Source organism: Haematobia irritans, chromosome 4 (genome assembly GCF_050003625.1).
Source record: "Haematobia irritans isolate KBUSLIRL chromosome 4, ASM5000362v1, whole genome shotgun sequence".
Taxonomy (NCBI): domain Eukaryota; kingdom Metazoa; phylum Arthropoda; class Insecta; order Diptera; family Muscidae; genus Haematobia; species Haematobia irritans.
Window position 1 is genome coordinate 206,750,968 of NC_134400.1, and position 25,053 is coordinate 206,776,020.

The following is a 25,053-nucleotide window of genomic DNA, read 5'->3' on the forward strand; positions in this document are numbered from 1 at the left end:
GTTTGAGATGATCATATTCCTTCTCTGGGTGTACCAATTCAATAAACCAAGTTATTGATTTTATTGCGACTGACCCCAATTTTTTTACTTTTCAAGTAATATCCCTGGGATTCTATTTTAAAAATAGTTTACTTAAGAAAAAATTTAAGTAAAATAAAACGCCGTTAATCAGTTATTCAAGTTCTTGTTGCATTATTTAACTTTGGAAGTACAGCTAATCCATTTTGATAAAAATAGAAAAAAATAATCATTTTACAAAAAGGCAATAAAAATGTTACTAAAAAGTACTAATTTTTTTATTGAAGCTAAACCCGAGTAGTCCACGTCGACGGCGAATTACTAGTAAATCACTGTGATTATCGATTATTACGTGTGAACTTCTCTTACTCTCCAGTTGAAGTTTCTTTCTTTTTTTGTTCTCGCTCTCGTAAAATCGTTAAACGAGCATAATTAAATACCCTGCAAACATTTTCTATCGAAAGTGTATCGAAGTAGTTTCGCCGCGGAAGATAAAACTTTTGCAGGTGATATCATCTTCTTATCGAATTAGGGTTTCCGTTCGGGAACAAATGTCCCACTACGCGATAGTGTTATCGGGGAATCGAACCAGTGACTAAAAGTAGTTAGAAAAGCGATAGTTATTTTTTACAAAATAAAAATGATGATCGGATGCACCGAGCATTGAACTCGGAACCTTTCGTTTTCAAGTCAGAGGCTCTCCCTCTGTGCCACCCACGCTATGCCTGTGCCCAATTAGCTATGCCGATGTATGGAGTCTATATTTAGATTTTTGATCGCTGTTAGAGTCGAATTTGTTTCGAAACGGAAACACCCCACGCGATAGTTGTTTTTATTATTGCTGTGCTTAAGATTTTACTACCAGAAAACTTCCTGGCGATCCGAAATAGTGACATCTTAGCGAAAGACGATAAAACTATCACCCAAATGTTGGCAGGGTACTGTTTATTTATAAAAAGAAAAAGAAGCAATAGTGAATTCACCTTGTACAAGACTCAAAATGTAAATAAAGTTTTTTTGTAAAGTAAAGAGCAAACATAAAACAGCTGACTACTCTATTTCGGTAGACAGAAAAAAGTCGTAGTGATATTAGTTTTGCGTATTGGTGCTGCTGCCACAGTTTAGCTGAAGTTGTTCATAACATTGGGATCGGTTGAAGAAATCGCTTTGTACAGTATCTGTATCAAGTGAGTGAGTAAGACCCGGCAAGTGTTTGGTCAAGCACTAGCTCTGTAAAGGAACTGTGATTGATGTAGTAGATCTTTTTGTATTCGAATTATCAAATCATTTTGAAATCAATCGTTGTAATAGAATGTCAGTAATCGAATAATCATATTACTCGATTACAACCAAAGAATTCATTCACTTTGTGATTTAAGCTGAACAGTAATTGGATAAAAATAACAACGAGTGTACCTTTTTTTATTAAACATTTCAAAAAAAAAAACAATATAATTATATTATTATTTCCATAAAAGAAATCGAGGATTACAAAATAGTTACGTATATATGAAAAATTTAACCAAGAAAAAGTTATTATTTAAAAATGTTGCGAAATCTGATTTTGAATATATCTCAATGTCTGGAAAAAAAACTCAAATTTCAAGTATTCGACAATCGGTATTACAATTTATGATATAGTATTTAAAGTATTTGAGTTCGCTTACTTATTTCATATGATATATGTAAACCATGAAATGATATTTCGTCATGTTAAAGTATTCGAATAACGATTACTTAAATACTTTATGTTATGAAGTCAATGATAAAGTAAACATATGATAAGAGTCGATAAATTTTCAAATAGGCAAAGACGACACGAACATTTTTTACGTCACGTTTTCGTAGAATACTTCGTGACAGAACACCATACATAACATGGGTCTTTGCAAAAATGAGCCGCAAAAAATGTTTCGGGTGGCCTTGACCTTAAATTTAGGTCATTGCATAATGAGATAATCAATGTATAACTGATGCTGATTAAAAGTCAAGTCGTTTCTTTTTGCTCATATTCAATGGATGGGTGCATTGTTTCAATTGTCGGTGGGTTATGAACTCTGTATATGTTTTTGTTTCTTTCGGAGATATCCAATTAGGCCACGTTAATTTCATGTCCTTCTTTTTGGGGTGGGTAGATTTCAAATTTAGACCGTTCCCTAAGGTCAAACATGATAGTTGTTATGCTAATTGAGATATTTTTGTTTTTTTTTTTAGCTTGAGGAGAGGGATAGAGCCGTTGCATGGTGGTGGTAGTGGTTGTGGTGGTTATGATTATGTCGAAGTGCGTAGAATATCAGATGATAACCGCTGGAACGACGCCAAAAGCTATAGAAAGCAGGATACCTGTACCATTTTTACAAAAAGAAAACTAATTGCGGCAGACACGTGATATTATGTATAACAAATATCACATGGTCGTCTTTGGTTAAGCTGAATTTTTTTGGTTTGCTTTGCGTGTGTACTTACTTTTAATGTATTCATTTATGCTTTGTGGTTGGCGTGACAAGCGTTTCATATACATGTATATATATACCAAAAAATCCTTTTTGTGTTTGGTTTTCGTAGAACAAAAATGAAATTATCTGTCTTGCACGCCTGGTCCATCTGATGTGTCAGAATGGGTACAAGTGCCTCCAGCTGCGTTTATGTTTTATAAATCTATGCGTTGATGAACTGAGTGATCCCAGCATGCAGCATGCTGCAAGCTGAGTGTCTAAGTGGTAAAAATCTTGTCTAAGTTATGAATACATACCTTGTTCGTAGCAACTTATAGTCAAGTCAAAATGATATAGAGAGAAAGCCTAATGGGAGTAGGGAGAAGGAGGAGGAATTAGGGGATGGGTGCTGAGGTTGATGCCAGGATATTGTATGCAAGAGTAGCAGGGAACTGGCGGAGCCAACTATTAGTGGCCCATTCAACTTAAGACTACCACACACTTTCATTGTTGGCGGTGGTTTAATGTTTTAGTCGCTGATTTCTTTGTTTTCATTTGGACTCTTGGTTTTGACGGAAGCTGGGCGTATATGATATCAGGGTATCATTGCAGGTTATGGCATGTTTTCACCCCATGCTGAAGCAATCCCATTGCCCATTATCTAAAAGACAAGGAGCAATGACTTTTTACTTTTCGTTCTTTTTTCTTATGAACAAGATACCACACTGAATAGTGTGTATAGACACTCTGGCAGCCAACGGGGGGCAACCCAAGTGCAGGGAAAACATGACATAATCTAGCTTTGCTTAACAGTCGGATGTCTGTCTCTGTTGGCTTATCTGTGATCAGTTTTCATTTCAGATTTATTTATTTTGATTGATTTTTATTTTCAATACTTTTCTTTTAAACATTTCTTACGAAGCTGCTCTGCTGTAAATGCATGACGCGCGTGCCAAGGTTGGGTTTTTGATTCTTTTTGTACATAGTTTTTTTGTTTTTATTTAGTTTAGTATTATCTGGTGTTTTTTTGGCGGCATTGACTTTAGTTTACGTTGTAATGTTTTAAGCACGTATAAAATAAGAAATAGTTGGGTTTTTTTATGTATGAAGTATATAAGGAAAAAGAAAACGAGAAAAGGTTCGATCGAAAAGGTCTTGCGGCGAAACTCTGTGGCATTTAAGGCGAAAATTCGCAAACAACAATGAGTTTATATTTATTTTCTTCAAATGATGGTGTTCAAAGTTTCTTTTCTTTAAAAAAGAAACAAATACGAAAAAAGAGATTCTTTCTTGTGTGTCTTGCTGTTCATTTTATATTAGCTTTTTGGCATTTTTTCCTATTCTTTTATTCTGCAATGAATTAAATTATTGTCATTGAAGTGTTCGTGGAAAACTAGAGGGCTGTAGAACTAATTTTTTTTTACAGAAAAAGAGCCTCTCGTGTTCCAAGAAACTTTTGGCTTGCACTGAAAGAATTGTTTTACGAAAAACGCGATTGATAAAACTAACATAAACATTACTAAAATAATTTTAAAAAAGCTATAATTTTTTTGAGGGTTGTATTAACCCTCGATTTAATTTCACTGAAGGATGCAACCAAATAAACTCAAGGATAAGCATACGCAACACCATATCAATTTGAGGGTAAACCCCATACTCAACAGAAATTCAATTGGCTTTGCAAATTGTTTGCCGTCAACACATTGAGTTTTAGAAATTGTCGCCAATGTATTGGAAAATTATTGCTAACGTTTTGAATTTTACGGTTAAGGGTAATGTCTGTTTTTTGTAGCGAACTTAATTTTCTCAACAATTTCTCATCTTGCATTTTAGCTTAAAATGTTTGAAAGCGTGTTAAATATAAACATTTTTCTAATGCTTGTGTTTATTGGGAATGTTTACCTAATAGAAAACTGATGAAATACGCTCTTCAATTTTCTCCGTAAATTGCATTATGTAATTTTCGAAGAAATGGCCAAAAAAGAAACGAGTCCACGATTCAAGGATTCTCTAAAAATGTTCCCAATTTCTTCCTTGAACTGTTTTTATAGGGAACCATTTTATTATTATTTTGACTACCATGCACACAGGAGCAGGTATCTTCAAAATAGCTGCGATTGCGGTCAGTAGAACATGGTTCCCCCATGTGGGATTATGCATATTAGTATTTATATTAACTTTCGACGAGAATTATTTCTCCAAAACCTTCTACTGTATATATTTATTTAAGATTTGAAGTATAACAAATAATTATGTTAATTGAACAATCATCATATAATTAATTTAGCGATTGGTTAATATCACGAAACAGGTTCTTTCAGTGCACGCTTATTATTTGATATTTGTGTGTGAGTTTAAATAAATGTTTTGTTAGTTTTCCGTGTATGTGTTTCAAGTCTGTAAGGGAGTGCTCTTTAGTGTGATCGATATTTTTGTATTTTTTGGTTTCTTGTGAATATTCGCAATAAGCATTGGCATTTTAGACAAATACATATCAAATATATTTTGATATTAGTGAGAGAGGTTGTATAGACATTGGAATTGTAAGAGTTTTTGTTATAAAATATGGAGCTTATTCAGTTTTGTGGTAAATTGAGTGTGGATTAATTTCCTGAATGGTGTATAGTGGTGTATACAAAGGAATACAACATGTACTGACGAAGTATATGGTTATAGACAGTACATGTTGGTTTCGCAAAGTAGTTGAATTTTGTATTAAGGTTTTTAATATTTTACAGATAGAAGTAGTAGAAGAAGAAGAGCTATGTAATAGTATACAGTAGGTGTGGTAGAAGTAATAGAAGTTATATATGTACGTTACATAGTGAATGGTGAGTAAACCAATGCCTTAAGCTGGTAAAATATTTGTCCCTCTTGATTACTCAGCAACTCAAGAGTTTTGAGATCATTTGATTTTAAGGGAGAGTTGCAATATTTTGCCAGCTTTTTTGCTTTGTTGAATTTGTAAGCAGAATTGGTTCGGTGTATTGATGATATTTGTTGTTTTTGTATTGTCATTTATATTTTCTACAAAATGTACACGGAGAAATTAAGGGCACACTTTCAAGAATAATTCACAAAAAAAACGGAAAATTATACATGTTTTTAGTAAAGAAACACAAAAACATAAATTAAAATTTTACAGAAAACTCAGAAGGTGAAAACAGAAACATATATAAAGAGAGAGAGATAGATAAGTATATAGACCAAATACTTAGAAGAGTAATACGGAAAACGTTACACATGTACAAAATGTCAGAAGTTTAAGTTTTGTTTACCCAATAAACTGGCAAAGACCATCACGAAACATGTTCCGAGATACACGTCAATCGATTTGACATAAGAAATTTTCGGCAGCGCAGCATTTGTCGATGACATCAAAGTTGTCATGGTCAACACAGTGGTGACACCTAAAGCTACACGGGCTGGTGTAGCATTACGATTAAGCCAAAATGATACCCATGATATAATAACGATCAGTCCAGAGGGTATATAAATTTGAATAAGATAATAGCCCATCGAGCGTACAAATTGTATCTCACACGCCAGACGCGAGTAATTTCCTGTTGTTTTGTAGATCCAAATTTTGTTTCATAATTTTATTTGTTTTCCATACAGTAGACATCAAACATCAGACATTAAACACCCGACATCGTTGTTTCGTTTATACATTTAGAAATTACATTAGTGTTAACGTAATCGTAGCATAGTTTATCGTTCGAGGCGATGTATAACGTGGCATAACGTATCCATATATTCAAAGTGTGTGTGTTTGAGTGTAAAGGTTATATGATTTTGATTTTGTTTTTTTTTTTTCGAAGATGACGATGATGTTGTCACAAACACATAAAAACGTCGCATTCGATGGCCGTGTTATAAGGGAGTTGTAGCAAAAAAGTAGAGTAGAAAATTATTTACGTTATTATAAGGATTTTTTCTCAACAAATTATCATTAACACAAAAGACACAACATTTAATTATTAAAAAAACAAAACAGAAAACATAAGCAATGAAATAAAAGAACAAAACCAATAAGAAACCTGTGAAATTATAATTTGAAATAAAAAATAGCTTAGGATTTCATTTAAGGAGTTAGAAGATAAATATTGTTAATAACTAATTACATACAGACACGCAAATACACACTCACACAAAAACGTTAGCTCATAAGTAATATTGTAATGTTTAAATTTTCTTGATATTTAGACAAACAACAAAAACAAAATTCCACAATAAACAATTTGGCATACCATCAACAACTTTTTCAAACTAAAAAATAAAACAATGACAAAACCATGAAAATCTGAAAAAAAAATATTTTAACAATGGAAAAAAAATCAAAAATAAATGCTTGTTTAGCGGACAACAAATATTAGACTGACATAAATTATGAAATGATTTATTTGCTTTGCATGGTAGTTGTAATGGAAGTGGGGTGATGTTGACGGCATGACAATAACTGCTTTCATAAAAATATACAAAATGAATGAAATGGTCAGTAAGAGGACTATGACAAAAATAACACAAATAATCACACAAAAAATACAGAAAAGGCTAATGACAAGTGCGAATTGTGTGGTGACAACACAAACAAACAATATTAAATCAAAGCTGCGGATACAAAGGCACAAATACACAGTGGTGCAAAGGATTTTTCATGATTTTTTTCAATGCCAATTTGTAAATGAGCTAAATTAACAAGCCCTTTGTTTTTATCAAAAATCTAGCTCATTAGATTTTTTGTGACAGACTTTGATTTTAATATTTTACATTTTTGTATTAGCTTTGTGTCTTCCTGTATATAAGGAATACAAATTACTAAATAAAAAAGGTAGAGAATTTGACTATATTCAACATGAGTTGACAATGTTGTTTGTGTCTTCCTGTATATAAGGAATACAAATTACTAAATAAAAAAAGTAAAGAATTTGACTATATTCAACATGAGTTGACAATGTTGAACTTAGTCTACAGTCAATGCCAATGAAATTATGAGTGAGTTTTGATGTTAAGGAGAAGTATACAAAAGTCAACGTTTATTATGATATTACAATAGTTTGTTATTTTATAGATAAATGAAAAGAAAAAAATAGAATCTAACAATATAAAATAAAAAATATATTTTTTTTGTAACATAAATTGTGTTATTTTTTCAACTAAAAATTGCTGATAAAAACGAGGTCTTTATTTGTTTTATTATTTTATTCAATATTTTTTCTTTATCCTTTAGAACACAAAAGAGCTTGTGTAATAAATAACATGTAACTTATATATGATAAAGTGTGAAAAAATAAAAATGAAGAAACTTATCAAAATAAAAAATAACAAGTAAGTAAAGTAGAAAGTCGGGCAGGCCGACTATATCATACCCTAAACCACTCTTACTGAATTAGTAATCGTAAGCATTTGTGGGGTAACATTGATATAGGTCTGGGAGATAAACCGCAGCTGCATATTTAAGAAAATTAAGGGGTACATGCTTATGGGTGCTTTGTCTCAATCTGACTATAGCTCATAGTCAGTGTTGCCAGCGAAAATGTTCGGTTTACCCTACAAGGACAAAAAAAAGTTCCCTACTTTCCATACATTCCCAAACAATTTTCCCTACAATATCTTTCGTTAAATTTAAACAAATTTTACAAATCAAAAATGGTTCCAACTACTTTATTATCTTAAAACATGAAAATGCAATGTATAGAAAATAAATTTTTATTACCCCCACGGTTGCCACAGTTGGTAGAATTGTACCAAAAATAGTATTTTTTTTTGTTAAATCTCTATAGAAATAAAATTTTGGAAAATGTTTCTATAAACAATTTTTTTTGAGAAATTTTTCTATAGAAATAAAATTTTGATAATAAATTCTATACAAATAAAATTTTGAGAAAAAATTCCATGGAAATAACATTTGGAAAAAATTTTTTATAGAAATAATATTTTGAAAAAAATTTCTATAGAAATACAATTTTGACAAAATTGTGTATAGAAATAAAATGTTGATACAATTTTCTACAGGAATAAAGTTTAGACAAAAATTTCTATAGAACTATTTGTTTGGTAGATTTGTGGTAATCTTCAAATTTTGTTAAATTTTTTTTAGCACGAGTGGTAACTGTTGTTAAAGATCAAGCCTTGCCGGCTTCTAATTTCCTCCTCTATAGCCACCAAAATGTAAAAATTATTACAAATTGTGTTGAGAATGTCCCTACATTGTGGCCCTACGCCCAGATGCTACAAGACGCTAAATATTAGAAAAAACCTACATATCGGGAATTTTCCCTACTTCTAGCAACACTGGCTGTAGTTGATATTGCACCTACGGGGTTAGTATGCCATTAATATTGAGCCCATTATTTAGAAAGAGAAAATCGCTCAATTGGTGTGGGTAATAAATCCAAATTTGTACAAATCGAGCAATATTCTTATGTAAAAGCTACAAGTACGTACAAATACGATCGGTTAGTACATCAAAATTTGAATTTTGAGTAACATTGGTTAACGAATAAGAAATTATTATAGAATTATGGCCAAATTTGGGAAAATCGAGCGATGCATATATATGGAAACTATATGTAAATCTGAACCAATTTGCATATTATTTTTGGGTTTGATTAATACCACAAAAGGTTACCTTGTGCAAAATTAGAGTAAGATCAGTTAAGAAATGAGGCATCTATGGTCAAACATAAAGTTATTAGGGGCAAATTTTTCAAAATCGGGCAATAAATATATGGGAGCTATATCTACATCTGAACCGATTTCGTATCTAGCCAACTTTGAGTAAGATCGGTTAATAAATAAGGGTTCTATGGCCAAATTTAGAAAAATCGGGCGGTACATATATATGGGAGCTATAGCTAAATCTGAACCGATTTCGACGATTTTTTGCACATATAGTTAGTGCTATAGGAGATTACATTTAGCAAACTTTGAGTAAGATCGGTTAATAAATAAGGGTTCTATGGCCAAATTTAGAAAAATCGGGCTATACATAAATATGGGAGCTATAGCTAAATCTGAACCGATTTCGATGGAATTTTGCACATATAGTTGATGCTATAGAAGATTACATTGGGCCAACCTTGGGTAATATTGGTTGATAAATAAGGGTTCTATGGCCAAATCTGGGAAAATCGGGCTATACATATATACGGGCTATACATCAATGTGAACCGATTTCCATGATTTTTTGCACATATAGTTAGTGCTATAGAAGATTATATTTTGCCAACTTTGAGTAAGATCGGTTAATAAATAAGGGTTCTATGGCCAAATTTAGAAAAATCGGGCGGTACATATATATGGGAGCTATAGCTAAATCTGAACCGATTTCGACGATTTTTTGCACATATAGTTAGTGCTATAGGAGATTAAATTTAGCAAACTTTGAGTAAGATCGGTTAATAAATAAGTGTTCTATGGCCAAATTTAGAAAAATCGGGCTATACATAAATATGAGAGCTATAGCTAAATCTGAACCGATTTCGATGGAATTTTGCACATATAGTTGATGCTATAGAAGATTACATTTGGCCAACCTTGGGTAATATTGGTTGATAAATAAGGGTTCTATGGCCAAATCTGGGAGAATCGGGCTATACATATATACGGGCTATACATCAATGTGAACCGATTTCCATGATTTTTTGCACATATAGTTAGTGCTATAGAAGATTATATTTTGCCAAAATTGAGTAAGATCGGTTGATAAATAAAGGTTTTATGGCCAAATTTAGAAAAATCGGGCGGTACATATATATGGGAGCTATAGCTAAATCTGAACCGATTTCGATGATTTTTTGCACATATAGTTAGTGCTATAGGAGATTACATTTAGCAAACTTTGAGTAAGGTTGATAAATAAGGGTTTTATGATTTAATTTGGCAAAATCGGGCGATACATATATATGGGAGCTATATCTAAATGGGAACCGATTTCGATGAAATTTTGCAGACTTAAAGGGTGATGCAGATGATTAGTTTGTGCTTAATTTGACGACGTTCGGTTAGTAAAAAGTGCAACGTGACCCCTTTTGTCGAAATCGGGCGATACATATATATGGGAGCTACATGTAAATTTCATCCGATTTCTTCCAAATTCAATAGAGTTCATCCTTGTGCCCAAAAAACTCCCTGTACCAAATTTCATCAAAATCGGTTAATAATTGCGACCGGAATCCTGTGAACAACAAATACACGGACGGACACAAAGCGCTAGATCGACTCAGGAAGTGATTCTGAGTCGATCGGTATACATTTTATGGGGTATAAAATCAATATTTCTGGGAGGCATCAAAATCGGTTAATAATTGCGACCGGAATCCTGTAAACAACAAATTCATGGACAGACGGACGGACGGAGACCAAGCGCTAGATCGACTCTGGAGGTGATTCTGAGTCGATCGGTATACATTTTATGGGGTCTAAAATCAATATTTCTGGTAGGCACAGTTTTTGGCAGATCAAACTTATTATACCCTGACCACTATGTGGTTTAGGGTATTAAAACTTAAAGAAATCGGTTAACACTGAAGGAAAATATAACATCAAGTTGACTTTTGTAGGCCCCTGAAAGTGTAATGAAGATTGTTTGATAGGACAATAAAAACATAAAACAAATATATATTGAGACAAATTGAAAAAAAAAGGAGTGAGAAATAATAAATTAAATCTGCATTTCTTGTAGCATTTGATAACGATTTATTTTAATGACGGCGATTATGATAGATATGTCATTTGTGACAGGTTCATATGTTTGTGTTTACTCTTTTTGGCTGCGTGAGCGCTCCTATGTAAAAGATGTTTTTTCTGACTGATGTTTTGGGGGCAGGATTAGCAATAAATAACCGAGTACGACTTTTTTTTTGATTTTTTTTACTAAAGATGAGATCATGCTTGGGAGGGCATTTCATTTGCAGTTACCAAAAAAAGGTATTTCGGTTTGTTAGAAAGATGAAAGGTTGATGACTCCATGATTGAAAATGTCTTATTTTGCGTTAGGTTTGCATAATTATGTATTTGTTTATATGATACGTTAGATTAATTATACATACACCGAAAAAATTGTACTGTATTGTATTTTATAATAATATATGTAAATATATGTAATTGTAAGTAGATTTGCTAATTCTCTGATGGGTAGTAAATATATAAATATGACTAAGGGATATTTGTATATGGTTATGAAAAGATGAGAGATACTGATAGCTTTATGTAGAAATGTATTAGTAAAATAATGTTTGCCATTGAAAAAATTATATATAAATAATTCTAAGTGTTTAACAATTCAAGCTTGTCATTTTCTATTGGTAAAGTATAACAATTGAGAACAACTAAAACGATTTCTTTTGTTTATTACGAAAAAAAATAAAATAATTAAATTTATTTAATACATTCCTTTTGCTCTAACTATGGTAAACTAATTGAATTAAATACTACACAAGGATTTAAAAATTCTATCTCATGTGAAAAAAAAACTAGGTGTCATTTAGAAGTTGATGATTTTTTTGTCTTTTGGATCTGAGAATATGAAGATTTCATGGATGCTGATCACGAACCTTAGTCATTTGAAACCCAAATATGTAAGACTTTGGCTTTTAAAAATGATCTCAAATGTTTCGGTTCGATCTCTGATATTGAAGTTGATATGCCAAGACATTGATAACAAAACAATGAATAGACAAACGTAATGGGAATGTTAACGAATGAGTAATTTAAAATATATTGAAAACAAAAACACACACAATGAGAAATTAAATAAAAAAAAATATATATAAAGGTGAGTATTAAGTTCGAGTTTAGCCGCTAAAATCGCAATTTTTTCACGATTACTTTTCTTTAATAATACTTTTTAAGGAATACAAACTTTGTGAAAACTTGCTTTGGGCTATTCCCCATCAAGTTATAATAAAATCTGCAACAAATATGTATAATTTTATTCCTTTTTTTAATGATTTAGTTTTCACTTTAGTGAAAAAACTCGAACTTAATACCCACCTTAAAAGATAAGTTCACATGCTAAATTAAGATAAACGAATATGCATTGACAATTGAAAATGGTAAACATTGGTTGATAGACCTTCAATGAGTTTTTGCAATCATTTTTTGTGTGAATTTCTTTCCATTTTTCTATTAATTTCGTAATTGAATGAGAAAAAAAAAAAATTTTTTTTGTATGAAGGAATATTATCTAGCAGATATGCATTTAGATATACACAGAATACACATGGCGTAGCGAGTATGAGTACTGATGTGCAGGCTACTCATATGAAACGTAGATTATAAACGGCGTAGATGATCCGTTTCTGTCATCTCCAAAAACTATTTCTCTAACATTTCATTTTTAATTTTTTCGTAATGAGACAATTGCAAAACGGCAATTTGCTTTTGTGTGGTTCGTAAACAGTAAATCTGCTCAAAATTGAATTTCGTATTTTTTTTTCAATCATCTATGTAATTTATAATCTATGATTCAATTCAAAGTATATCCCAATTTGAATAAGTATTGCGATATACTCTCTCGTGAGTACTCTCACCATATATATAAAATTTGTATCAAGCAACTCGTTGATCTAAACATAAGAAACAAACCAGTTGCTTCGAAATGAAAACCATAAATTCCCTTTAGAATGTTTGCTATTACGACTCTTTAACCCGCTAATGTCCAATTCCGTCTTTAGGCGGGCTTCATTAAATAAGGAAGTTTTTAGTAAAACACACCTTAAGATGGGTAAAATAAAAAGAAAACTTAGTATAAACTGTTAAAGAGGCTTTGCAGCATATACAGTATTTTACCGTATAAATTTTGCTTGCTTAGTTTTCTTGCTTTTGTGTCGTTAACATCTAATATTTAATCAGATGGCAAACAAATTGGGACATTAGAGAGTTAATACTACTTACGAATAGCAAGGAAAAAATGGAATACACATGATTTGGTATCTACATTATCAGACACATAAATTATATTCCCTGGCCGAGTAGTGCAACTGGTCAACCTTTGTTAATTGACAAACTTAGAAAAGAAGATATTAAATTGTGAAATTTTAGTAGAATTATTTAAAAGTCTAAAAATTTAAAAATATATTCTTTGAATGAATTTTTTTTTTCGGCTGAAGCTGAACATTGTGTTCGGCATAAAAGCAAAAATTTTACCGAAGCCGAATATATAATTATTAAAGTTTCGAATGCTTTACAATAATATTAACGTATTTTTTTGAACAAAACCTTAAAAATGTGAATTTTACTCATTTTAGAACTAGGCCTTCCAGTATTCAAACTTGCAATAGTTTGATATCATAACAATTAAAATTTCTTTAGAAAAAAATTTTAACGTAATTTTTTTTTAATATAACACTAGTTTACAAAAAAAAAATCATGTACACTTGATGAAAATCAAGTTTTTTTATGGATTTTGAGCTGCTGAATTTGAAAAAATTTTTTAAAAATTGTTTTATGGAACAGTTTTTGAGATATCGCGTTATTTTTAAATTTTCGCTCTTTTTTCACTAAACACAATATATCTCGAGTTAGAAATGTCCGATTATATGGTACTTAAATGATTGGTAATAAGATGATGAACAATCGTGTGTAATTGGATCTGTGATAAGGTAAGTGGTTCAAAAAATATCAATGCGAAAATCAAAATTTTCAAAAAATTGTAGTTTACAATGGACCTTTTCCGCCTGAAAAGTATAAACCACTCAGCAAAAAAATTTGGAAGTTCTTCTTAAGGTACAACATTAAAAGCACTTCCAAAAATGTCCTTCGAAAGATTTTCTTTATTTTAACTGCACAGGAAGTTTATTTGAGTCAATTTTTTATTACTTGCTTTTTTTCATATTTTTAATGGGAAATTTAAAATGTTATTGTTTCAAATGGGTTAAAAACGATTAAAAATTAATAAAATAGTGCAAATTATTTAAATTTTGCCGAAAAAAATTCTAAATCATTTCTAGAAAAATTGCGAATTTTTGAAATTATTTGATGTCAAACTTTCCGGATAAGCGTTATAATGCATTAAAAATCATACAAAATTTTTTAATTTATTTATTCGTCAAAATATCACAAAATTTCTTTATTCAGATCCAAATCACTGGATTCGCATCACACCTTAAGAAGTGATGCAAATTCAGTGCAACGGCTGTTGAAATGGTGGACATCCGTCTTATGACAAGCCCATGTTAAAATCATCGCTTCTGCGCCAATTTTGCACCACTTCCGGATCCAAAAAGAACATTTCCACTACTTTTTGGCGACGCTTTTTTTGCTGGGCATTTAAAAAATTGTTTTTCTCTTCACGGTCATATAGACGATACTCTAGCGTAAGTAATAAGACCAACTAGAAGAACAACGACCGAAAAATGACTAAGTTATTACCTTTCATTTAAGTACCAACATCGTTATAATCGGACATTTCTAACTCGAGATATAATATATTGTGTTTAGTGAAAAAAGAGCGAAAATTTAAAAATAACGCGATATCTCAAAAACTGTTCCATAAAAATTTTTTAAACATTTTTGTCGAATTCAGCATCTCCAGATAAATAAGAAAAGTTGATTTTCATCAAGTGTACATTTTGAGTGTAAACTAGTGTAATTAATTAAATTTTGAACAAAACCAAAAAAAAACTTAAGTTGTATTCAATTTAATACTATTTAGAAAACATTATTTACATATTTTTTTAATATGTGTACAATTATAATTATCTAAAACAAGCTGAATTTTCCTGGAATTCAATGTTTAGCTATAAAAAATATTTATATAAAAAGCTTCGGCTTTGTTTAAGTGACGCAATACGCCAAAGTCCGTTTTGTGGCCTATTTTCGATTTTTTGGCGGGATTCGATTCATTTGTTGTTGCCGTCTTTTTTTGTGTGGGCAATATTTAAAATAATTGCAAAAAATCACATTGTGCGTTTTTTTTTTTTAAATTTCATCTCAATTCTATGCGAAATTAATTTAAATGAGAATGCTTTAGGCATTTGCTATTATCAAATCCTCTTTGTAATAAGAATATGAGGAATGATGTAGAATGAATCAATTTTGTATTCATAAAAGTAAGTACTTCTAATAAATCTAAAACAAATTTGTATTACTAGTATAACGATTAGTTGGAAAACTATTAGTATTTTGTAGACAATTAGGTATAATTGAATGAAGCAAAACTATGTTGATATACAAGTAAACATGCTCTAAAATGTTAGAAATGAAATTAGCGACAACTGGAATGAAGTTAAATGTAGTAATTTGAAGATGTAATAGAAAATTAAGATGAAGTTTTTGTTTGAAGGATATATTCAATATTATTGATTAAGAGTCAGCCAGGTTATGATTAGATATTTGTTTTACAATAAAAAAATAGTAGGATATCATTTTAATATAGAAAATTACAATGTAATTCTTTCCATGATTTCGATATCAAAACTTGAAATACACCAACATATCTTTACCAGTGACCATTGTTAACAACTGATATTTTATAAAATGTTATCGTATTATTTAGTTTATTTAAATACAGAACTATTATTATTATTATTATTAATATTATTATTATTATTATTATTAATATTATTATTATTATTATTATTATTATTATTATTATTATTATTATTATTATTATTATTATTATTATTATTATTATTATTATTATTATTATTATTATTATTATTATTATTATTATTATTATTATTATTATTATTATTATTATTATTATTATTATTATTATTATTATTATTATTATTATTATTATTATTATTATTATTATTATTATTATTATTATTATTATTATTATTATTATTATTATTATTATTATTATTATTATTATTATTATTATTATTATTATTATTATTATTATTATTATTATTATTATTATTATTATTATTATTATTATTATTATTATTATTATTATTATTATTATTATTATTATTATTATTATTATTATTATTATTATTATTATTATTATTATTATTATTATTATTATTATTATTATTATTATTATTATTATTATTATTATTATTATTATTATTATTATTATTATTATTATTATTATTATTATTATTATTATTATTATTATTATTATTATTATTATTATTATTATTATTATTATTATTATTATTATTATTATTATTATTATTATTATTATTATTATTATTATTATTATTATTATTATTATTATTATTATTATTATTATTATTATTATTATTATTATTATTATTATTATTATTATTATTATTATTATTATTATTATTATTATTATTATTATTATTATTATTATTATTATTATTATTATTATTATTATTATTATTATTATTATTATTATTATTATTATTATTATTATTATTATTATTATTATTATTATTATTATTATTATTATTATTATTATTATTATTATTATTATTATTATTATTATTATTATTATTATTATTATTATTATTATTATTATTATTATTATTATTATTATTATTATTATTATTATTATTATTATTATTATTATTATTATTATTATTATTATTATTATTATTATTATTATTATTATTATTATTATTATTATTATTATTATTATTATTATTATTATTATTATTATTATTATTATTATTATTATTATTATTATTATTATTATTATTATTATTATTATTATTATTATTATTATTATTATTATTATTATTATTATTTTTTTTTTTTTTTTTTTTTTTTTTCTTCTTTTTGAAATTAGTCTGCCGCATTTTATTTCAAGTGAGTGCAATATATGGGATAGACATATAGCAAATTACGTAGTAAATGATTGTCAAATGCATTGTTGTTTTTGTAATATGTACACTGAAAAAATATCACCAATTGGGAATACCCAATTAAAATGTTGATTGAAGTTGAAAACTTTTTCAAAATAAAAATGTAATTGATACCATTAATCTTTTAAGAAAAACTAAGTCAATTAAGTCCATGATTGAAAATTTTTAAATTTTCAATTAAAAAATTTAGTGATACAATTAACTTTTTAGTGTAACTCGCAAGAATAAGACCGTTAAAATATTATAAATATACTTTTTGAATTCTTAGTTAAAATTTTTTAAAACTATTAAATTAAAAATTTAATTGAATCAATTAAAAATTTAATTGAAATTTGCTAATGAAATCAATTAATTCTTTAATCAAGTACTTTTTTGATGTTCAATTAACACTGTGATTGATACTATAATTTTCGTGATTGCAAACATTTCAATTAAAAAAATTAATTGGATCAATTAATTTTGTGATTGAATCTGAAAAATTTTTTTTTGTGTGCACACAAAAAAAAATTTTCTGATTCAATCACGAAATTGATTGATCCAATTAATTTTTTAATTGAAATGTCTTCAATCACAGAAATGATAGTATCAATTAAAAAATTAATTGATTCAATTAAAAAATTAATTGATACTATTAATTTTTGTGATTGATTTTTGTTTCAATTAAAAAATTTGTTGATTCAATTAAATTTTTAATTGAATATTTTTTAAAACTCAATTAATATTTTAATTGGAAAAATTTTCGTGAAATTTTTTTCTGTGTTTTTCCAATTAAAATGTTAATTGAATTTTAAAAAATATTCAATTAAAAATTTAATTGAATCAACAAATTTTTTAATTGAAACAAAAACCAATCACGAAAATTAATAGTATCAATTAATTTTTTAATTGAATCAATTAATTTTTTAATTGACCTTCAATTAATTTTTTAATTGGTACTATCATTTCTGTGATTGAAGACATTTCAATTAAAAATTTATTGGATCAATTAATTTTATGATTGAATCTGATTTTTTTTTTTGTGTGTAGTGATACATATTTTTGTTAAAATAACATAATCTGGCTGGCTACTGCTATCAATAAAGTAAGGTTAGCATATTTAGCTGATTTAAGATTTGAACTTTGAATGCTCAATTTATAACTCTTATTTAAAATGATTATTAGCTTTCTCAATTTAGTGTTTTGATGATAAGCTATGCTTTCAAAGAAAAATATGTATAAAAATAGGGGTTTTAAATAAAATAATACAATATATAGCATTAAAAGGGTAGCTATTAAAAGGAAGTCAAATAAATAAAAGCTAAAATATTAACATAAATATTGATAATAATAATAATAATAGAACAAGGATATAAAATTGAATAAGATTTTGTATTTTTTTTCTTGGTTTATTGATTAATAGAAAATCGGTAACCGTCTACAGGTACCTGTGGTAAGACTGATTTCCATAGCTCTCTGACGATGACCCAAGACCTTAAATTGCGGTAGCGAGACCTCACTCGAGACACCAACCGAGTTCGGTCCTTCATTCCACTTATAGCGAATGTCACGCATGGTATAGCCGACTTTGGTTCATTATTGTACGTTAGGTTTCGAGTTCGGATTCGGGTTTATAGATTTTTTTGATTTGGTAACGCAATCAATATGATATGTTTTTTTTGGTTGGTCGGTCCGGATGGGGTGGTGGGTGGTGGTATATTTTGATTGTGGTGGTTTTGTTTATACAGTTTGATATTTACAAGTTTTATATTATTGTTTTTTTTTATTGTGGAGGGACATGAAGTTATAGCAGAGATTTTGGTTTTATTTAGGTCGTTCATTTTTTCGATATATTTTTCAGTATGATGGTTTGGCATGGCCGAAAACAGAAGAAAAAGAAATAATTCATTGGATTTTTGTCAGTTAATTGGCCTTAGCAAATAAATGAGACTATTAACTACTGTTTAATGTTCAACATCAATTAATCATATATAGATTTTTTTTGAAGGGGGCTTTAACACATCAAATTGTTTGAATTGTCCTTAAAAATATATTTTTGATTTTTTGTTTTCATCTAATAGTCTCATTCAGAATTCTTGTTTTATTTTTCTTTCATATTTATTTTTGCAATGCGTGAGGTATTTTGTTCTAGGCACGTTATATAGTCCTGTCATTGGGTTTAAATCAAATCAAAAAGCTGATTACTGATATACCAAAAATATCAGTAGGGTGTTGTCGGCATTAAGTATTTGAAATAAATATGGCTACTGTTTGTTCATTTGGCCAGTAGTAGATACATATATTTGTTGTTTATATTATGAAAAGTGATATATAAATTATATACTAAAATTAAATAGATTAGCTTGCAATTGCTGCTTTGACTACTAATGCTGCAGTAGCCAATGATTTTTTTTTATTTGTTTTTGTGATTGCAAGAAATGTTAAGACGCTATATTTTTAAATTACTATGTAAAATATTTAAATTATTTTATAGTAAAGCATAGAAAATTGTAATAAGCTTAGCTTTAAATTTATACGATATTGCTATTGATACATATAATAAATCTTAATGTATACTAAATTTTAATATAGAAATAGAAAAAATAGTAAATACTAAATAAATAATTATGTAAGCATATATTATTATTTTTTTTTAATTAGGAACTATTTTTTAAATATCTATAATTCTAGCCACTTGTGTTCTTAAGTTTTATTTTCACCTTTTTTCCTAACAATATCCATGGTCTGTTTTATTTCACGTATTTTTTTTGGATTTTTGAAAACAAAATTTAGATTAATATTTAATATATTCTTATACACATAGATTTTTCAACAAATAAGTTTTCTATAAAAATGTTTCTATAAATGAAAATAATAAAAAATATAATAACTAAATTATTGGGAAACATAAAATATGTTACTTGGTCTGTATGGGGTATTTCACGATATATAATAGATGACCCAAAACGGAAAACAACTTTGATTTTCAGGATTTTCTTCATACTATATCAATTCAAGTTCTCATTTATTTTGAGAAAATTTTCGGTTTTTGATTTATTTATTTTAATTTTCTATATAGAGTATTTCTTTTGATTGCTCTTGATACGAATAAATTCATTCTGCTGAATAAAAATAGATAAAATCCTGTTTTCTGAAGGGAAAAAAATTCGGTGGAAGCAAAAACTTGGCTTGATATTGAGTTTCCGGACTCTGCCCCAGGGAAATCAACAATAATTGATTGGTATGCAAAATTCAAGCGTGGTGAAATGAGCACGGAGGACGGTGTACGCAGTGGCCCGAAAGAGGTGGTTACCGACGAAAACATAAAAAAAAAAAATTCACAAAATGATTTTGAATGACCGTAAAATGAAGTTGATCGAGATGGCAGAGGCCTTAAAGATATCAAAGGAACACGTTCCTCCACGTCATATCATTCATCAATATTTGGATATGCGGAAGCTCTGTGCAAAATGGGTGCCGCACGAGCTCACATTTGACCAAAAACAATAACGTGTTGATGATTCTGAGCGGTGTTTGCAGCTGTTAACTCGTTATACACCCGAGTTTTTCCGTCGATATGTGACAATGGATGAAACATGGCTCCATCACTATACTCCTGAGTCCAATCGGCAGTCGGCTGAGTGGACAGCGACCGGTGAACCGTCTCCGAAGCGTGGAAAGACTCAAAAGTCCGCTGGCAAAGTAATGGCCTCTGTTTTTTTGGGATGCACATGGAATAATTTTTATCGATTATCTTGAGAAGGGAAAAATAATCAACAGTGACTATTACATGGCGATATTGGAGCATTTGAAGGTCGAAATCGCGGCAAAACGGCCCCATATGAAGAAGAAAAAAAGTGTTGTTCCACCAAGACAACACACCGTGCCACAAGTCATTGAGAACGATGGCAAAAATTCATGAATTGGGCTTCGAATTGCTTCCCCACCTACCGTATTCCCCAGATCTGGCCCCCAGCGACTTTTTCTTGTTCTCAGACCTCAAAAGGATGCTCGCAGGGAAAAAATTTGGCTGCAATGAAGAGGTGATCGCCGAAACTGAGGCCTTTTTTGAGGCAAAATCGAAGGAATACATACTACCAAAATGGTATCAAAGAATTGCAAGGTCATTATAATCGTTGTATCGCTCTTGAAGGGAACTATGTTGAATAATAAAAACGAATTTTGACAAAAAAATGTGCTTTCTTTGTTAGACCGGGGACTTATCAGCCAACCTGTTAGTGCAAGCAAAGAATGGCTAATTATATACTGCACCAGTCTGTGGAACAACTATTCCGTTGCCATGTAATGGCCTTTAAATTTGTTGGGAGGGAAATATATATGTATACTTGCTATACATAGATCTAAAACCATTAAAAACTCGATTTTCTGTTTGAATAATTTTTGTAGGTAACAACAGAGAAATTGCCATATTTGCACAAATCTGGCACTATATCCTAATCCGAAAGGACTGAGATATAGTAAGATATCTAGTTGGTTGGTGTAAAATTTTCAGTTTGATTTAAGAAAGAAATTTAAGTCTGATCGGATTAACAAAAGAAATTTCTCAGGAATATCAAAGTTATTATAGAAGGTATTTTTTTTGTAAAAATTTTAAAAATGATTGGTTAAGAAATATAACAAATTGGAAATATTATTTGATCTTGGATTTGCTAGTCGTGGAAAATACCCCATATGTCTATATTAAAATCTGATCCTGTGTGTGTATTCTAGTTTTTTCTCTTCACACAAAGCAGATAGCTTCAAGTGCTCTTGTGTTAACTCCTGTATTTATATTTCTTTCAGTAATATATATTAAAATTTTTATAAAAAGAAAACTCTATAAAAAAACAGTTTTTCTATGTGTACACCTATCTATATATGTATGTATGTAAAATTGCTACTATTAAAGCAATAGTAGTGTAGTAGTTGCTTGGAGAGTATCTAAAATGTTTTTGCAATGATGAAAAGGCCCTCCTCCTTGAAGATTTATAAGATTGTTTTTTTGTTGTTGTCGCCATTCTTTTATATTGTTGCTTTTTTCTTTTTTTATATTCGAATGCAAAATTTATTTTCTTTTGTTCACGAGCGTTCATTCATTCATTCACTTCACTTTTCATTACCATACTGTCAGCTTGTTTTTTTTAATCGTTTAATAAATTCTTTGCAAGGGTATTCCATTTTGTATGGGGTATTCTAGTTTATATTGCATTTATATGTATATATTAACGATGAAGTTGAATAGGGATTAAATTAGAATTAAAAACTATGCCTATCCCAAAGCAACTAAGGCGATTAAGAAGTTCTATGAACTAATAAAGCAAGTTAGACAGGGTATTCTTTTTTTGGTATTATGTATTTTTTTTTTGGTTTGACCTTTAAAATAGAATCTCCTATTGCAGGCATCTTAAGTTATGCTATCAAACATATAGACATATAGTTTGATGGTTAGGGCCAGCTAAAAATCATACTGATTTATTCCGATGTATAAGACTTTGCGATGTTCGATAAAAATGGAAGATTAAAAACTAATGGAAACCACTTTAATAGATCGGTTCACATGGAATTATATATAATTCTAAACCGATATGGGCCAAATCAGGTGACATATATTGACACCACGTACCAAAATTTAGCCAGATCGGCTGAAATGGATGGTCGGTATAATAAGTATTGACGTCCGAATCTTAGATTGTGTATGCAATTCGACTAGCTAGCTATACAATTGTAAGTTCTTATTACTTTTGTCTTAATCTAAAAATGCTTTGGAGATGAACTTACTTTTGGATTTTACCAAATAAAATATGCGTTAGTATTGTTTGAAAAATCTTTAGGTAGAAGTCGAGAGAATATAGAAAAAGTTTCACTTCTTCATATGAAATTTTTCATTTAATGCGAAATCAATGAACCTGATACTTAAACAAGTATATACGGCCGTAAGTTCGGCCAGGCCGAAGCTTATGTACCCTCCACCATGGATTGCGTAGAAACTTCTACTGAAGACTATCATCCACAATCGAATTACTTGGGTTGCGGTAACACTTGCCGATGGCAAGGTATCTTAAAACTTCCTAACACCGTAATATATACCACATAGTCCATACGAGGTATATATTAAACTAAAAAAGGCCGATTAAATACGTATATAATTAAGTTTAAAGTTTTTATAGAAATACAATTTTGACAAAATTTTCTTTAGAAATAAAATCTTGACAAAATTTTCTATAGAAAAAAAAAATTGACAAAATTTTCTATAGAAATAAAATTTTGACAAAATTTTCTATACAAATAACATTTTGACAATGTTTTCTATAAAAAAAAAATTGGTAGATTATTTTTGGCTCGAGTGGCAACCATGATTATGAACCGATATGGACCAATTTTTGTGTGATTGGGGATCGGCTATATATAACTATAGACCGATATGGACCTATTATGGCATGGTTATAAGCGGCCTTATACTAACACCACGTTGCAAATTTCAACCGGATCGGATGAACTTTGTTCCTTCAAGAGGCTCCGGAGATCAAATCTGGGCAACGGTTTATATGGGGGGCTATATATAATTATGGACCGATATGGACCAATTCTTGCATGGTTGTTAGAGACCATATACTAACACCACGCACCAAATTTCAACCGGATCGGATGAATTTTGCTCCTCTAAGAGGCTCCGGAGGTCAAATCTGGGGATCGGCTTATATGGGGGCTATATATAATTATGGACCGATATGGACCACTTTTGGCATGGTTGTTAGAGACAATATACTAACACCACGCACCAAGTTTCAATCGGATCGGATGACTTTTGCTCCTCTAAGAGGCTCCGGAGGTCAAATCTGGGGATCGGTTTATATGGGGGCTATATGTAATTATGGGCCGATGTGGACCAATTTTTGCATGATCATTAGAGACCATATACCATGTACTAAATTTCAGCCGGATCGGATAAAATTTGGTTCTCTTAGAGGCTCCGCAAGCCAAATCGGGGGATCGGTTTATATGGGGGCTATATGTAATTATGGAGCGATATGGACCAATTTTTGCATGGTTGTTAGAGACCATATACTAACACTATGTACCAAATTTCAGCCAGATTGGATAAAATTTGGTTCTCTTAGAGGCTTTGCAAGCCAAATCGGGGGATCGGTTTATATGGGGGCTATATGTAATTATGGACCGATATGGACCAATTTTTGCATGGTTGTTAGAGACCATATACTTACACCATGTACCAAATTTCAGCTGGATCGGGTGAAATTTGCTTCTCTTAGAGCAATCGCAAGCCAAATTTGGGGGTCCGTTTATATGGGGGCTATACGTAAAAGTGCACCGATATGGACCAATTTTTGCATGGTTGTTAGAGACCGTATACTTATACCATCTACCAAATTTCAGCCGGATCGGATGAAATTTGCTTCTCTTAGAGCAATCGCAAGCCAAATTTGGGGGTCCGTTTATATGGGGGCCACCGTGGTGCAATGGTTAGCATGCCCGCCTTGCATACATAAGGTTGTGGGTTCGATTCCTGCTACGACCGACCACCAAAAAGTTTTTCAGCGGTGGATTATCCCACCTCAGTAATGCTGGTGACATTTCTGACGGTTTCAAAACTTCTCTAAGTGGTTTCACTGGAATGTGGAACGCCGTTCGGACTCGGCTATAAAAAGGAGGTCCCTTGTCATTGAGCTTAACATGGAATCGGGCAGCACTCAGTGATAAGAGAGAAGTTCACCACTGTGGTATCACAAAGGACTGAATAGTATAAGTGAGCCTGATACATCGGGCTGCCACATAACCTAACCTAACCTATATGGGGTCTATACGTAAAAGTGGACCGA

At 29.7% G+C, this 25,053-nt stretch overlaps 1 protein-coding gene across 1 annotated transcript in view; it reads right to left on the reverse strand.

Moving 5' to 3' along the window:
- The window catches only part of Rdl (Resistant to dieldrin), a 162,249-nt gene that overhangs the window by 24,273 nt on the left and 112,923 nt on the right, over positions 1-25,053 (reverse strand). The window contains exons 6-7 of the mRNA XM_075305961.1: positions 18,664-18,801; positions 5,732-6,016 (exon numbers count right to left, since the gene is read on the reverse strand). Coding sequence (XP_075162076.1) covers positions 5,732-6,016; positions 18,664-18,801 — 423 coding nt within the window. The remainder of the gene's footprint in view (positions 1-5,731; positions 6,017-18,663; positions 18,802-25,053) is intronic.